General features: G+C 34.9%; 1 protein-coding gene across 3 annotated transcripts in view; it reads right to left on the minus strand.

The window, feature by feature from the left end:
• Positions 1-17,710, minus strand: part of LOC136038559 (C2 domain-containing protein 5-like) — a 289,931-nt gene that overhangs the window by 152,508 nt on the left and 119,713 nt on the right. The window contains exon 15 of one of the 3 annotated variants that reach the window (XM_065721730.1): positions 13,892-14,134. The exons of the other annotated variants lie outside the window; for them this stretch is intronic. Coding sequence (XP_065577802.1) covers positions 13,907-14,134 — 228 coding nt within the window. The 3' untranslated portion in view covers positions 13,892-13,906. Of the gene's footprint in view, positions 1-13,891; positions 14,135-17,710 lie in introns of those variants that run through there. 3 annotated transcript variants of the gene reach the window in all.

Raw genomic sequence — 17,710 nt, forward strand, 5'->3', positions numbered from 1 at the left:
AAAATCGCGAAGAAAAGAAGAACGAGGACAATAAACAGCCTGAAAAAAATTGAAAATTATGCAAATATTTCGGTCAAGACCTCCGCTTGGCCGTCCTCAGTGCAGAATAAACTGATAAAAATATAAAAAAACCTTAAAACAAAACACAAAACTAAAATATGATGACCCTTTCTCAGTAACGGTGAAAGGGTAACTCCGTTACTGAGAAAGGGTCATCATATTTTAGTTTTGTGTTTTGTTTTAAGGTTTTTTTTTTGTTTTGTTTTTTTATCAATTTATTCTGCACTTTGGACGGTCAAGCAGAGGTCTTGACCGAAATATTTGCATAATTTTCAATTTTTTCACTGGCTTGTTATTGTCCTCGTTCTTCCTTTCTTTGCGATTTTGTGTTTTGTCAATATTAGCCAGTGTGGTCTCAGAAATTATTTATTGAGCTGGGTTGCTCCTTCCTTACACTTCGTTACCACAGAAAACTGGCCATTCTGTATCCTAAACTTCCTCTAAAACAAATTAGAAATATTAGAAATAAGAACCCTTCTTCTTGCCCAATATGTGAGTGCATGATGATAGTTTGTTCAAATTTATGTGTCATTGTGGATCATATGAACAGCTGATTAGTGCTATTGTGAGTGAATGTTAGGACACTATAATGTGGGTGAGAAGATTCGTCAGGACAAGTATGTTGCACGTTGAAACGCCCAGGAGGCTATAGCTTAGTTGTCATGCAAATCTCACTATATTGATAAGACATTTCCCAATTAATCAATTTTAATATTTGGGTTATTGCAATGGCAAACAAGTAAAATGATAAAATAAATAATAAATACTGGAGATATACTGACTTACCAATCAATTAATTTTAATATTTTGGTTATTGCAATGGCAAACAAGTAAAATGATAAAAAAAAAAAATAGTAAATACAGGAGATATATTGACTTACAAAACATATGAATCAAATACGTGCCATTCTATGTCCTAAATTTCCCCCGACACTTCGGAGCTAAACTTCCAACTAGATATTGGTAATCAATCTCAAAGAAAAAAGAGACAACATATTTTACATAAAATCAAGTTTTTTCCTTATATAAGCCCTGGAGACATGACAATGCTATATGACCCACTTTTGTTGGCAGAGAATCACCATTGTACCTTTACGAGGTAAGTACTTTTTATATTCCCGAGGGGAAATGGATAATGTATCATTGCTTTTGCCCTTTCTGACGCATAACTCAGGGATAAAGTCAACGTTTCAAACATGCTTCGTAGTACGTAGTACAGATGCTCAGAGGAAGGTTAAGCTAAATGAGTACAAGAGAAAGGGGAGAGAAGGAAAGAGTGAGAGAGAGAGAGAGAGAGAGAGAGAGAGAGAGAGAGAGAGAGAGGAGAGAGAGAGAGAGAGAGAGAGAGAGAGAGAGAGAGAGAGAAAGAGAGAGAGGGGGAGAGAGAGAGAGAGAGAGAGAGAGAAGTTTATTAATATTAATATTATAAATTAATCAGAACGATACAATACGTCAGCTTATTTTATATTTATTCTTTTTCTTAATTATATCGTTCTTGTTTATTGTTTTTAGGGTATTATTTAGCTTATTGATTTAGCTAGTTTTTAGGGTATTCCCAATTTGTATTTCATATGAATCTTCTTTCTTATCTTTTGACGCTGCGTTACCTAGGTTTATAGCCTATTTTTTCACCTTTTTTTTCATTTGACTCAAAAATGCGAATTTGGCGTGTCATGACTTGTATTGGCATCATTTTACGAAGTGATATCTTACATTTCTTACTTTCCCACTTTTGTCGAAACCCTAGGATTCCAACTATTTCAAGCATATTGTTCAAACAACTCACATTTGATAATATCAAGGCACAGTGAATTTAGAAAGAAAGTGGCGAAAAAAAGAGGCTAAGCTCGGGCCATTTTATTTCACCTCTTCTATCTTTAGCTAGTATAACATGTTGGGGAACCCAACACTTTCCAATTCAAATTAGCTGTTTTTTATTTAACTTTGTAAAATATTAGTGTATTCTAAATAGTGCATTTTTACAAAATGTTAAAACATCCTTTGTTTTGATTTAATTGTTTCTAATTCTTTAGCTATATTTCAAGGGCTGAAGCAGCTTTGCCACCTTAACGATAAAATTAAATAAAAAAAAACTAGTTTTTTCCAACTGAAAGTAAGGAGCGACATTAAAACTTAAAACGAACAGAAATTACTCCGTATATGAAATGGGTTTTCCCCTCCGCAATCCCTCGCTCTTTACGCTAAAGTTTTTAATTGTTTTAAAAAGTAGAATTGTGGCAAACAGTGAAACTTTAGCGTAAAGAGCGAGGGATTGCGGAGGGGACAACCCATTTCATATACGGAGTAATTTCTGTTCGTTTTAAGTTTTAATGTCGCTCCTTACTTTCAGCTGAAAAAACTAGTTTTTTATTTAATTTCTGAACGTTTTTGAATTAATACATGTTTGATTTTGGCTCTCCACACATAAACTATTAAAATGAAATTTGCATATTAATTCTTTTTTTTGGCTAAATGGCTTTCTCTTAGTTTTGATCAGACGATTTTGAGAAATAAGGGGTGGGGAATGAGGCCTAGCTGCCCTCCAATTTTTCGGTTACTTAAAAAGGCAACTAGAACTTTTAATTTTTAACGAACGTTTTTATTAGTAAAAAATGTACGTAACTTAAGAATTAACTTACGTAACAAACTTTTATATTCTTATATTTTTATTATGTATATGAGGGGGTTTGTCCCTTCGTTAATACCTCGCTCTTTACACTAAATCTTAAGTTTTGTCCTAATTCTTTAAGAATGACCCCTGATTAGAAAGGCCGTAGAATAAATAGTTGAAATTACTAAAAATACTTTAGCATAAAGAGCGAGGTATTTATCACCTCCTAAATACCTCGCTCTTTATGCTAAAGTATTTTTAGAACCCTCATATTCGTAATAATCTCTGTTCGTTTTAAGTTATAATGCTACTCCTTACTTTCAATTGGAAAAACTTTCATTTTTATTTTTCATTGTTTTTTATAGTAATGCTTGAAAATCCCGCGCTCTTTTCGTTGAATTTCTTTTCCCCCATGACGTATTCCTCCAAGGAAAAGATCCTCCCACATAGCCCCCCTCCCCTCAACCCCACCCCCAAACCAAAAAAATCCCCCTAAAAACGTCTGTACACTTCCCAATAACCATTACTGTATGTAAACACTGGTCAAAGTTTGTAGCTTGCAGCCCCTCCCCCCGGGGACTAAGGGGGAGTAAGTCATCCCCAAAGACATAGTTATTATGGTTTTCGACTATGCGGAACAAAATGGCTATCTCAAAATTTTGATCCGTTGACTTTGGGAAAAAATGAGCGTGGGAGGGGGCCTAGATGACCTCCAATTTTTTAGTCACTTAAAAAGGGCACTAGAACTTTTCATTTCCGTTAGAATGAGCCCTCTTGCGTCATTCTAGGACCAATTGGTCGATACGATGACCCCTGGGAAAAAAAACAAACAAATAAACACGCACACGTGATCTATGTTCTGGCAAAAAATACGAAATTCCACATTTTTGTAGATAGGAGCTTGAAATTATTGCTATAGGGTTCTCTGATACGCTGAATGCGATGGTGTGATTTTCGTTAGGATTCTATGACATTTAGGGGGGGTTTCCCCCTATTTTCCAAAACCAAGGCAAATTTTCTCAGACTCGTAACTTTTGATGACAAAGACTAAATTTGATGAAACTTATATATTTAAAATCAGCATGAAAATTCGATTCTTTTGGTGTATCTTTTAGCATCAAAATTCCGTTTTTTAGAGTTTCGTTTACTATTGAACCGGGTCGCACCTTGCTACAGTTCGTTACTACGAACTGTTTGAAAAATAGCACTAAAAAGCAAAAAAAAAAATAATAACAATCACAGTAGTATAGGATATGCTATGCCAATGTGTCTTCCGAAAGCTTATTAACCTTAGTTTTAGAAGAAAAGAGTTCAACCACTGAGAAAAAGAGACTGCTGGTAGAGAGAATTTCGACGCTAACAAATATTGCTCTTTGTATTGGCTTAAAATTGTACATAGGACAACCAATAAGGTATAATTTAACTCCTCGTTCTTTTAACTAGCTTACCATTTCACATAAAGCGTATGTGAGTTATTAAAATCAATCAACAAAATAGGTTTATGAGTTATAAACCTATATGAATCATTAAAACCAACCAGCAAAATACGGTTATGAGTTACAAACATGTATGAATCATTAAACCAAAACGTGTATGAGTTAAACCAATCACTATAATAGATTTACGAGTTGTAAACCTATATGAGTAATTAAACCAACACGTATACGAGTTATTAAAATCAACAAGCAAAATACGTTTATGAGTCATAAACCTATATGAGCTATTAAACCAAAACGTACACGAATCATTAAAACCAATCATCAAAATAGGTTTATTGTGTTACATACAAATTTTTGGTTTGTTTGTTATAGACCATGGCAATTCGCGTAGAAATAGTTGTCATAGAAACTTAAAAAAGGGCTCATTCGATTGGAATTTCAGAGGGCTAGTGCCCCTTTTAATAGTCAAAAGTGATCCAACGCCGATGATTTCCCAAAACAGTTTCAATAAAAACTTTGAGATAGTCATTTTGTTCAACGTAGTTAAAAGGTCTAGAAATAACGTATTTGAGGATGACGACCCCCCTACAGCCCTCAGGGCATGGGCTGTAAGTTACACCCTGGGGGCATATAAGGATTTTAAAGAGAGCATGGTCTTATAAACTTCGGAGGGGACTCATTGGGTTGGTAATCAGAAGCTCTAGTAACCTTTTCGAAAGTCGAAGTGATCGGAGGGCAGCTACCCCCCCCCCACCACCAACAGAAACACACAAACAAACACGTCCTATTTTTTCGAAACGCATTTAATAGAAATTTTGAGATAGCCATTTTATTCGAAATAGTCAAAATATCATGTAACAAGGCTCAAGAAGTTGAAATAAACCACAAGAACATGGGGGCAAGGTTTGTAAGTTATGCCCAGGGACCATTTAAGGTTTTATGAAAGGGATGTTTGTATAAACTTTAGAGGAGGATCATTCGGTTGAAAATGGGAAGTTTCACTTCCCCGTTAAGAGTTAAAAGTAATTGAGAGCAACTAGCCCCCCCCCCCCCTCCCGACTACCCCTCTTTTCACCAAACGAATATAACAGAAACTCTGAGATAGCGATTTTGTTCAAAATAGTCCAAAAAACACGTAACAATGCCTCTAGGGTAAAAACAACCCCCAGTGCCCTGGGGATAGGGTTGTAAGTCATGCCCAGGGGCCATTAAAGGTTTTATGGAATGGATGGTCGCATCAAGTTCATATGTGGCTCATTTGATTTGAAATTGGAAGTTATGGTGCTCTTTTTATGAGTCAAAAGTAATTGGGAGCAACCAGCCCTAAGCCCCCCCCCACCTTCTGAAGCTCACCATTTCCTCAAACTTCCATTTAAAAATTGGAAATAGCAATTTTGTTCATAGTAGTTGAAAGGTCCAGAAAATATGTCTTTGAGGAAGACACCCCCGCCCCACAGCTCTCAGGGTAAGGGTTGTAATGTATGTTCTGGGGGCATGTGAGGTTCTTATGAAATGGACGGTCGTATAAACTTCAGACGGGGCTTAATTGATTTTAAATTTGAAGTTATAGTGCCCTTTTCAAAACTGAGGTGATTTGACCCTTGAGAACAACCAGCCCCCCCCCCATCCATCATTTCCCCAGACACCTCCAAAAATAGTATTGAGGTAGCAATTTTGTTCATCGTAGTTAAAGGGGACAGAAATTATGATCTGTGAGGAAGACAATCCCGCTCCCAACCACAGCTCTCAGGGAAAGGGCTCTAAGTTATACCCTGGGAGCATATAAGGTTTTATGGAAAGGGTGGTTATATATGCTTTGAAAAGGGCATTTGGTTGGTTATCAGAGGCAAGAGTGCCCTTTTTAAGAGTCAAAGCGATCGTAGCGCACCTACCCCCCCACACACACACACACACACACACACGACGTGTTTTCCAGAGATGCATCCAATAGACGTTTTGAGGAAGTCCTTTTATTCAAAATAGTCCAAAGCCCACATAACAAGGCTTTTGGGGTTGGTACAAGCCATGAGAGCCAAGGAACAAAGGATGCAAGTTACGCCCCTGGGGCACTTAAGAGTCCTATGTCCGGTTCTAAGCTGGCTTAAGCGCTTCGGTGTAGACTTGAGAAAATATGCGATCCCTGTCCTACACTGGCATCCGGGATCCTTTCTTTTCCTGAGGCCAAAATAATATCAATGATTTAAAGAACATGAAAATTGGAACTTGGAATGTTGCGACGTTAAAAACTGTCTATCATACGGACATTTTGACTGACCAATTCAGGCGATTCGAATTAGACTTATTAGGAGTTTCAGAAACTCATAATACAGGGGTAGGAAGCATGAAATTAGTTTACTCAGGCAGGAAAGATGGGTTATATAGACAGGGAGTAGGGCTCATGATGATTAAGGAAGCTGCAAGTCTCGTTTACGTTGGGAAGGTATTAATAATAGAATACTAATTGCTCATTTTATGACTAAACAGTTAAGGGTATCAGTTATAGTAGTATGTGCCCCTGTAGAACCGACTGACCGAGATACTAGTGACTCATATGAATTTTACTTACAGTTACAGGAGCAAACAGACAGGGTCCCAGGTAGATATTTGATGTATTTACTAGGAGATTTTAACGCCCAGGTCGGCAGAAATAGGGATATGTGGTATCCTAGCCTAGGTAAATTCGGTATAGGAAAAAAAACAGTAATGGTTTTAGACTTTTGCAATTTTGTAGGTATAACAACCTAGTTATAACCCATACGGTGTTTGGTCATAAAATGGCACATAAGTTGACATGATATTCACGTGATGATAAGACAGCAAACCTCATTGATCATGTTATAGTAAACCGAAGACCGGCAGGATCAATACAAAATACTAGGGTAGATAGGAGCGCTGTTATTGATGTTAAAAGTAAAGATCACCATCTAGTAGCGTCCAGGGCTAATTTACAGCTGAGATTTCGGAAGGGTAACTACCTCCCGGGAAGTTATGATGTTGGTAGACTCCAGGATGAAAATTTGAGGAAAACTTTTCTGGAACAGTTGAATACTAAGCTTGAAAGTTTAAAATCTTACAATTTGGAAGATGGTTGGAATAATTTTAGAAAAACAATTTGAGAAGTTGCTGATAGTGTCTGAGGGAAGAAAGTTAGGACTGCAGCTAGGAATATTAGTGAAAAAGCTTGATGTTTAATAGAGAGGAGAAGGGGGGTTTGTACAGGAATTATCTGAGTGATAGATCATATGAAATATGAAGGAATGCAAAGAAAGGGGAGAAAGCATTAAATTATGAGCAAAGGAGGTGTGAAGTGGATGCCATGGATAAAATTGCCGAGGATTTGGAAGATGCAGCTAAACGGCATTGTAGTAAAATATTGTACTAGCATGTTAATAAATTGAGAGGGAGTAGTCGGTCCGAACTTGTCCCAGTTAAAGAGAGGAACGGGGACATAATTAGTGAGATGGAAAGAGTTAAAGAGCGATGGGCAGAACACTTTGAGAATGTGTTAAACCGAGATAGAGTTGTAGGAAAAGACACAGAGGAATATGAAAAAGTTTGTGATGCCTTGGATATGAAGGAAGATTTGTTTTGTGAGGAAGAATTAGCGACAGTACTAAAAAGATTAAAACCTAATAAAGCTCCAGTTGCTGATAGTGTGTTAGATGAGTTTCTTAAACATGGTGGCTCTTAGGTTGGAAATAAGTTACTAAAGATCATGAATTTGATTTTCAAAAAAGGGGAAGTACCTAAACATTTTACGAAAAACTTAATTACACCACTGTATAAGAAATGTGACAAGAGTGAGTGTGAAAGTTAACAAGGCATTAGTCTGGTCTCTTCAGGTAGCAAACTAATTAGTAATATGATAGTTTTTAGACTGAGATGTGCAGCAAACAGAGTTTTAAGAGAAGAACAGTGCGGTTTTAGAAAAGGTAGGGAATCTGTCAACCAACTGTTTACTCTTAAGTTAATAATTGAGAAGTGCCTGAGTTTTCAAACATCTTTGGTTCTTAGTTTTAATGATTATGAGCAAGCGTCCGATTCTTTTGATAGAAGAGCTTTAGCAAAGGTCTTATCCTTGCATGATATACCAGACAAATACATCAAAGTGATTAGTGCTATGTACGAGAATAACACTGCTGTGGTTAAGGTAGGAAATGAGGTTAGCAGCTGGTTTGTATTAAATCAGGAATTAAACAGGGTTTTGTTCTATCCCCCTTTATATGGATCATTCTGATGGACCTTTTCTTAAGGAGCACAGGAAAGGCAATGGGAGACCACGGAATCAAATGGGATGGCAAAAATCTCCCGGACTTAGATTATGGTGATGATTTAAGCATCCCAGATGAAAGTGTAAGCAAAACGAATGAATTTTAAGAGGTTTTGGGTGTTCAGGTTGCTAGAATATGTTTGAAAATCAATGTTAAGAAGACTAAGTCACTAAGGCTAGGTGAATAGGCTAATAGGTGAAGATGAAAAGGTGACGTTGGGTAACGGAAAGATAAATCAAGTGGACAGCTTCACTTACCTTGGTTAGGTTTACTACATTATTAGTAAAAACGGTGCAGTGAAGATGTTAAAAGTGGAATAGCCAAGACTCAAGATGTTTTTTTTCACAGTTAAAATAAAGTTTGGACGAATAGGAAGATAAGTCTGCAAACCAAGATTAGAATATAAGAAGCTGCAGTGACGATGACAGTGGTCCAATATGGCTCTGAAGCATGGGTACTCCAAAAAGCGGATGAAGATTTACAAGATGTTTTCCAGAGAAATTGCCTAAGGATTGTTCTCGGTACCCGGCTGACTGACCGTATTTCAAATATTAGACTGTACAAAAAAATGTGGTTCAATCCCGCTTTCTCGGGCTATAATGAAAGAAAGGTTGAAATGACTAGGGCAAGTTGTACGGATGAAGGATGACAGATTGCCAAATATTATCCTTTTCGGCCAACCACCTAAGGCTAAAGGGATAGCAGCTCTTCCTCGTCTTGGGTGGGAAAACGTCATAAAAAAAATTAAAGAAAATGACAATTCCTGGGAGGGTGTAAATGGGAAGGCTTTCAATAGATTGGGATGGAAGAGGGGCGTGTGCAGCTGTGTTGGCCTCAGGCGGCTTGGTGCTGCAGTGAGTTGTTAGTAGTAGTAGTAGATGTTGTAGAAACTTTAGAGGTGGCTCATTTGGTTGAAATCTGAAGTTCTAGTTCCCTTTTAAAGGTCAAAAGTGATGAAGATCAACTAGTACCCCCCCCCCCAACTACTCCGCTTTTCACCAAACACATGTGATTGAAATTGTGGGATGGCCGTTTTGTTTAAAATAGTCCAAAGAACATATAAAATGCGTCCAATATTGACACAACCCCCGTAGCCTTGGGGCAAGAGCTTTAAGTTACACCCTGGGGGCATATAAGAATTTTATTGAATGAGTGGTCGCATAAATTCAGGTGGGTCTCATTTGATTTTAAATTGTAAGTTACAGTGCCCTTTTTAGGAGTCTAAGTTATCTGAGAGCAATCAACTACCCCCCTCCACTTCCATCATTTCCCAAAACAAACATCCAAACAAAGCTTTGAGACATCAATTTTTTCAGCATTGTTGAAAAGTTTGGTAACTATGCGTTTGGGGATGTCTTCCCTCCCTCGAGGCCTCCGGGTAAAGGTTGTATGTCAATCAATTTGTTCATTGTTTAGACATACTATATGTTATTGAGAAAAGGTAGGTATGTTTGACTTAAAGTTTCCAAATATGCGAAGGGCATTTAGATGAGCCTTTCAGGGAATGTTGAGAATAGTGTTGAACTACGTCAAGACTTTTTATGTGTATATGGGTGGTCAAAAGGGTGTAACTCAGGAATGACTGAATATGTTAATTTGGAACTTTCAGGAAATGATAAGAGAGATGATCAATTGACTAAAAGGGCAACATTTGCACGAGACTACTACTACAACCACTGCTGCTTCTACTGCTACCACAACTACTATTATTACTACCACTTCTAACACTAAAACTACTACTTTCATAGCGAGTACTACTGAGGCTGAGGATATTGAAAAAGATATCTGAGGAAACCTTGAGGGGAAAGTTGAAGTAAATCAAAGCATATTATGTGCATATAGATAGCTGATACGGGCGTATCGGCAATATTTTTAATTTCTAATTTTTATATTTTTATTTCACGATTTTTATTTCTCTCTCACTCGCTGACAGTATACCATGGACATCAAAGTAAAGATTTTTTGTTCCTTGAACCTACCAGGAATAATCAACCTTCTCGTTCCATTTGTTCCTGAGAACTGCTATTTTCTAGGAGTTTCTTTTGGTTGTAGCAAAATAGTTTTAAGAGCAGCATTATATATTCGTCAGTGTTGCCACGTTGAACTGTGGAAACGTTGATGCAAAACCAATTCGCTAAATTTGACAACACTTAGCATTAACAATTTGATGATTCCGAAAGAACACTACGCCTTAAAAGAAAAGCTACAACTTCTTAAGCTGATTGGTCCCATATGTTTTTAGCTTACTTTGTGTTGCTTTTCCACTAACATTTCCTTTGTATTTTTAAACTTGACGTTAGAAGTTAAAACTCCTTAACTGCATATGGGAGTCTTTTACGTTAAAATCGAAACCCTGGTTTCTCCTTAAAAAAAAAAAATCTGAAAATTTGCCAGAAAAATCACCAGAAAAAAATATAATCTCGATTTCAGTGTCCCTGGTACTTTAAAAAGAACAAATATCAGTAACTAGTAAGGAATTAGCCACTTGGAACAGATAGAAGCGCGGCACCCAAAGAACGGACGTTTCGTCGAAGAAAGTATGTAAAGCACTTTTACGAAAAAACTAAATTTTCATCTCTTGAGAGCAAAAATTATTCTACCTGAGAAAAAAACGTAATTCTGGATAAATCAGTCTTGATGTTTGAATTGCTATATATTTATTATGGTTGGCAACGCCTTCGCCTCTGAATATCTTGGAGCTCAATAGACTAGGATAATTTCTAGTGATTTCGTTAAATTTTTTTTAAATATGATCGATATTATTAATTTTTAGCTTATTTTCTGCTAGTTTTCACCAACGTTTCTGTATTTCTAATTTGACTTCCGCTACAAGCAAAAACTCCTTAATTGTAAATGGAAGTCTTTTTTTTATTAGAATTGAAGTCAAACGATTTTATACGTTTAACAAAAGTGTAATACGTTGTATGCGTAAAAGACAAAGGGAATTCCCAGAAAAGTGCAAGTGCAGTGTCACAAGTACAAGAAAATAGACAACAAAAGTAGATAACACGTATATAGTAAATCACAAAAGTAGATAGCAAAGCAGATAGCAAGTAGACAACAAAGTAGATAGCAGGCATATAGTAGACAAAAAAGTAGATAGCAGGCATATAGTAGATCACAAAAGATGATAACAAAGCAGATAACAAGCAGATAACAGAAGTAGATACAAGCAAATAGTAGATCACAAAAGTAGGTAAAAAGTACACGACAAAAATATATCAAAAGTAGATAGCAAACAAATGCAATATTTCGCCAATTGGTGGATGATATGCAAACAGGTATATCAAATGATAACCCACATCCCATTTCCCTTCGGCTGTCCAGTGGAATTTGTAATATTTTTTTGCAATTTTTGCATTAGATTTTTGTCCTCTATAACTAAAAGGCAAAATTGGGGTCGTGGCTCCTCCGACACCATCCCGTCAAGTTTACACCCGTTAACACCAGCCCTCATGCCAAAATTTTAGCCAAGTAGAGATTTCCCAAGTAGATGTCTGTTGTGGCATCAATAAAGGAAGTAGAGTTTTGTTTAGCTTTCCTTTTACTAAAAAATTTAATAACTATTTTACAGTCTTATTTTTGTCCTTTTTTGGTCTTTGGGCTTTTTTTATTATCAGTATATAATTATAATTATAATAAAAGTCTTTATTATCAGTTTCTAATAAATCCTCTCCTTAGATTGGCAAAAGTCAAGCTTTTAGGGATAAAAAGCAGTTGAGCAAACAACATTCAAAATTTCTATTTAGAAAGCGTTCGGCAGAGAAAGCAACATCTGGACCAAAGGGAATTTTTTGAAGAGTTCTATGGGAAAAAAGACAGAGGCAAAAAGATTCTTTGGTTTCTAAGAAACCTGACACATACAATCCTGTCTACTTTATTACCCGTATTCTATTAAACGCTAGTAACAGGGATATTTGAGTGTCTTTAGAATAGAGACAAAAATTCAAGATGATTGCGTGAAAGGTGTAATTACTTCTTATAGAATCAGAATATGATTCATACTCAAATATTATTTGTCAGTGAGGTGACGATTAAGGACTTCTTCTAGAAATAATAAGTGTTAATGTTAAAAAAAATGTAAAGAGACAGAAAAATACTCACATTCAAACATAAATAAATGAAAAATTTAAATACATTAAATAAACGTAAATAATTGAAATTTACTAGTTGAGTAAAGGCAAAAACATAAAGAATTCAAGGTCATTAACCCTCCAAATGGTACGGAACCTTGTTTATCGTACAGGACAATGGACTTTTATTTGAGAGCTATTGTTCTAAAGGCAATTTCGAAACTGACTCTTAAAGTTACATCTTTAATTAAACAGGATTCCTTTAGTCAGGGAAGTCATTTGAGAGGATCATAAGAGACGTCCCTTTAGTCAGGGACGTCAATTTAGGGGAATCATAAGACAAGCGGCGATGCCCTTCCTCGATTTAAAAGAAATTATAAAGAAAGTGTTGAAAACAAGCCATCAAACAATTTCAGTGCCACAATATCTATTGTAAAGACACTTATAAATATTCTGGGGCACTTTACAGAGAACTCAAAATATTTGTGCTTGAAGAACTTTTTCACAGAAATTTTAAAGCATGTTTTCTTTTTTTTCATTTTGTTCCCGCCATGGCTGGGATGGACGGTACGGATCAAAAATTAGGCCTTAAACTATCTGCTTCAAAGGTTTCTATAAGCTGAAGAATCATGAAAGGGGTAAGAAAAATTGCTTTTGAAGCTTTTAACTGAATTCAAGATCAGAGTAGCTATCAATTAACAATGAAATTTTACTGGAAATAAGCATTAAATACAATATAGGAACTAACAAAGCTACACTTTTTAGACTCAGGCAATTTTTGTGTGTGTGGTAGGGGGGGGGGGGGGGTTAAAAACTGGCAAACTCCGAACAACCTGTAAACTGACTTTACTCCTGTATGAGGTACACCTACAGAAAGGGCTGTTGTTCAAATACAAAATTGAGGGATTGCTCACCTCGTGTCACCTGGTGTACATCTCAGACCACCACGTGTTCCGAACAGTTCCGCCAAACTTGGTACAGATCAAACCTTAGCGAAATTTTCAAAGATGCTTGAATTGAAAATGGCTTTCTTAAAAAAATCGATACGGAACTATTTCCAACACGCCTGACACAGTACCACGAAACACACTACCTGGCGTATACGATTTCTGAGAGTGAGTTACATCTTAGGGTTGAAAGGTCGAAGCCAGCAATGGCTGCCAAAATCATATCGAGGGGGAGGGTTGTTAGGATTGGGCAAAACACTGGTGAATACATTAACAATACCAAGAAAAGGTCTACTACAAAGAGAAAAAAGAGATTAACAAGCCCTATATCAAAATACCACAGCCAGGGTGGGGGCACCAAGAAGCCAGCGACTAATGATGCTATATATCTTTTTAGAGATAATGGAATTTTGTGGCCAGATGATCGACCCAGATTAATGATATGGTAATAATTAACTGACTTAGTAATAAATAGCAAAACAACTAAAACTAATCAAAATATTCATCAAACACAGTATTTTACCTGAAGTAGAGTATTGAAACACCCGTCCAACTGTTTTTGTGATGAATAAGCGCCTCTACCTTGCCATACTCTAGTGAATGACAAATAATTACTTTCAAGTCTTGACCAGTTCAATCCAGGTAGCTTCTCAGTTGTGCAAGAATAAAATGTTCTTGGAGGCCTCCCGTCCGCCAATATTGATGCGATGTCCAATTCACTAGGATCGTCAATCTATATATATATAAATAAATTAAAAACGTGCCTTCAAAATAAAAAAATTATTCAATATTTTACAATGAAAGGATCAATAAACTAACAATAAACTAGTAGATCCAAGAAAAATATTTAATATCGAAACAAAAATTTGTTTTAAAATTCAACATTGGAAACGCAGCAAACTGCGATACATAAAGAAAATATTGCATACCAAAACACATTTAAATTTCATTTCCAAAAATATAAACTAACCTTCAAGTCTAGCCTTAAAATTTGGAATTTACCTTCATAGAATGCCCTTAAAAAATCTTTGAAATTACTAGTAGATACACAAAATATTTAATACCAAAAAAAAACATACAAAATTTACCTTAAATTCTACTTTCAAATTTAAAATTTGCCTTCACAATTTAGAACGGAAAATCAGCAAATTGAGGGGTTCTTAGTAGATACAGCATCACTAGTAGATGCAGAAAACGTGACACCAAACATGTGCAAAATTTACCATTAAATTCTGTTTTCAAAATTTAAAATCTGCCATCAAATTTCAGCATAGAAAATCAGAAAATTGGGGATTCTTAGTAGATACAGCATCACTAGTAGCTGTAGAAAACATATAATACAAAATGTGTGCAAAATTTACCGTTAAATTGTGCTTTCAAAATTTAAAATTTGCCTTCAAAATTCAGCACAGAAAATCAACAAATTAAGCGACTCTTAGTAGATACAGCATCACTAGTAGCTGTAGAAAACATATAATATGTGCACAATTTACCGTTAAATTCTTATTTCAAAATTTAAAATTTGCCTTCAAATTTAGCATAGAAAATCAGAAAATTGAGTGATTCTTAGTAGATACAGCATCACTAGTAGCTGTAGAAACCATATAATACAAAACGTAAGCAAAATTTACGTTAAATTCTGCTTTCAAAATTTAAAATGTGTCTACAAAATTCAGCATAGAAAATCAACAAATTAGGGGATTCTTTGTAGATACAGCACCACTAGTAGCTGTAGAAAACATATAACATAAAACGTGGGCAAAATTTACCGTTAAATTCTGTTTTCAAAATTTAAAATTTGCCTTCAGAATTCAGCATAGAAAATCAACAAATTAGGGGATTCTTTGTAGATACAGCACCACTAGTAGCTGTAGAAAACATATAATACAAAATGTGTGCAAAATTTACCGTTAAATTGTGCTTTCAAAATTTAAAATTTGCCTTCAAAATTCAGCACAGAAAATCAACAAATTAAGCGACTCTTAGTAGATACAGCATCACTAGTAGCTGTAGAAAACATATAATATGTGCACAATTTACCGTTAAATTCTTATTTCAAAATTTAAAATTTGCCTTCAAATTTAGCATAGAAAATCAGAAAATTGAGTGATTCTTAGTAGATACAGCATCACTAGTAGCTGTAGAAACCATATAATACAAAACGTAAGCAAAATTTACGTTAAATTCTGCTTTCAAAATTTAAAATGTGTCTACAAAATTCAGCATAGAAAATCAACAAATTAGGGGATTCTTTGTAGATACAGCACCACTAGTAGCTGTAGAAAACATATAACATAAAACGTGGGCAAAATTTACCGTTAAATTCTGTTTTCAAAATTTAAAATTTGCCTTCAGAATTCAGCATAGAAAATCAACAAATTAGGGGATTCTTTGTAGATACAGCACCACTAGTAGCTGTAGAAAACATATAATACAAAATGTGTGCAAAATTTACCGTTAAATTGTGCTTTCAAAATTTAAAATTTGCCTTCAAAATTCAGCACAGAAAATCAACAAATTAAGCGACTCTTAGTAGATACAGCATCACTAGTAGCTGTAGAAAACATATAATATGTGCACAATTTACCGTTAAATTCTTATTTCAAAATTTAAAATTTGCCTTCAAATTTAGCATAGAAAATCAGAAAATTGAGTGATTCTTAGTAGATACAGCATCACTAGTAGCTGTAGAAACCATATAATACAAAACGTGTGCAAAATTTACGTTAAATTCTGCTTTCAAAATTTAAAATGTGTCTACAAAATTCAGCATAGAAAATCAACAAATTAGGGGATTCTTTGTAGATACAGCACCACTAGTAGCTGTAGAAAACATATAACATAAAACGTGGGCAAAATTTACCGTTAAATTCTGTTTTCAAAATTTAAAATTTGCCTTCAGAATTCAGCATAGAAAATCAACAAAATTAAGGGATTCTTAGTAGTTACAGCATCACTAGTAGTTGTAGAAAACATAGAATACCAAACATGTACAAAATTTACCATTAAATTCTGATTTCAAAATTTAAAATTTGCCTTCAAATTTAGCATAAAAAATGAGCAAATTGAGGGATTCTTAGTAGATACAGCATCACTAATAGCTGTAGAAAACATATAATACCAAACATGTGCAAAATTACCATTAAATTCTGCTTTCAAAATTTACAATTTGCCTTCAAAATTCAGCATAGAAAATCAACAAATTGAGGGATTCTTAGTAGATACAGCATCACTAGTAGCCGTAGAAAGCATATAATACCAAATATGTGCAAAATTTACCATTAAATTCTTATCAAAATTTAAAATTTGCCTTCAAGATTCAGCATAGAAAATCAACAAATTAAGGGATTCTTAGTAGATTAAATAAAAAGAAAAGTTTTTTTTATTGCAAGTAAGGAGCGTATTAAAACTTAAAACGAACAGAAATTGTTCCGTATATAAAAGGGTTGACCCCTCCTCAATGCCCCGCTCTTTACCCTAAACTTTGACTCTTTCTCACAACTCTAATTTTTAAAACAATAAAAAATTTAGCGTAAAGAGCGAGGCGTTGAGGAGGGCTCAAACCCTTTTATATACAGAATAATTTCTGTTCGTTTTAAGTTGTAATGTCACTCCTTACTTGCAGTAAAAAACTTGTTTTTTAATTTAATTTTTGAACGTTTTTTAATTAATTTATGTTTTGATTTTGGCTCACCGCATATGAATAATTAAAACAAAATTTATGTTTTTTTTTTTTTTTTTTTTTTTTTTTTTTTTTTTTTTTTTTTTTTTTTTTTTTTTTTTTTTTTTTTTTTTGGCTAAATGGCTTTCTCGTGCTTTTGATTGGACGATTTTGATAAAAAAAAAGAGGAGGCCTAGCTGTCCTCCAATTTCTGGTTACTCAAAAATGCAACTAGATATTTTCATACGAGCGTTTTTGTTAGTACTAAACATACGTACCTTACAAACTAACTTAGGTAACTAACTTCTATATTTGTGTACTTTTATTACGTATATGAGGGGATTCATCCCCTCATTAATACCTCGTTCTTCACACTAAAGCTTGAACTTTGTCCCAAATCTTTAAAAATGACCCCTGAATCATAAAGGCCTCAGAATAAATAGTTCAAATTACTAAAAATACTTTAGCGTAAAGAGCAAGGTATTGTTGAGGAGACGAACCCCCTTATATACGTAATATTTTATTTTCGTTTTAAGTTTTAATGCTGCTTATTATTTCCAGCTGAAAAAAAAATATTTATTTTCTCATTGTTTTTTAAATAATGTTAGAAAATCCTGCGCCCCCTTCATGGAAATTTTCTTCCCTCGG

This window comes from Artemia franciscana, chromosome 18 (assembly GCF_032884065.1).
Source record: "Artemia franciscana chromosome 18, ASM3288406v1, whole genome shotgun sequence".
Taxonomy (NCBI): Eukaryota; Metazoa; Arthropoda; class Branchiopoda; order Anostraca; family Artemiidae; genus Artemia; species Artemia franciscana.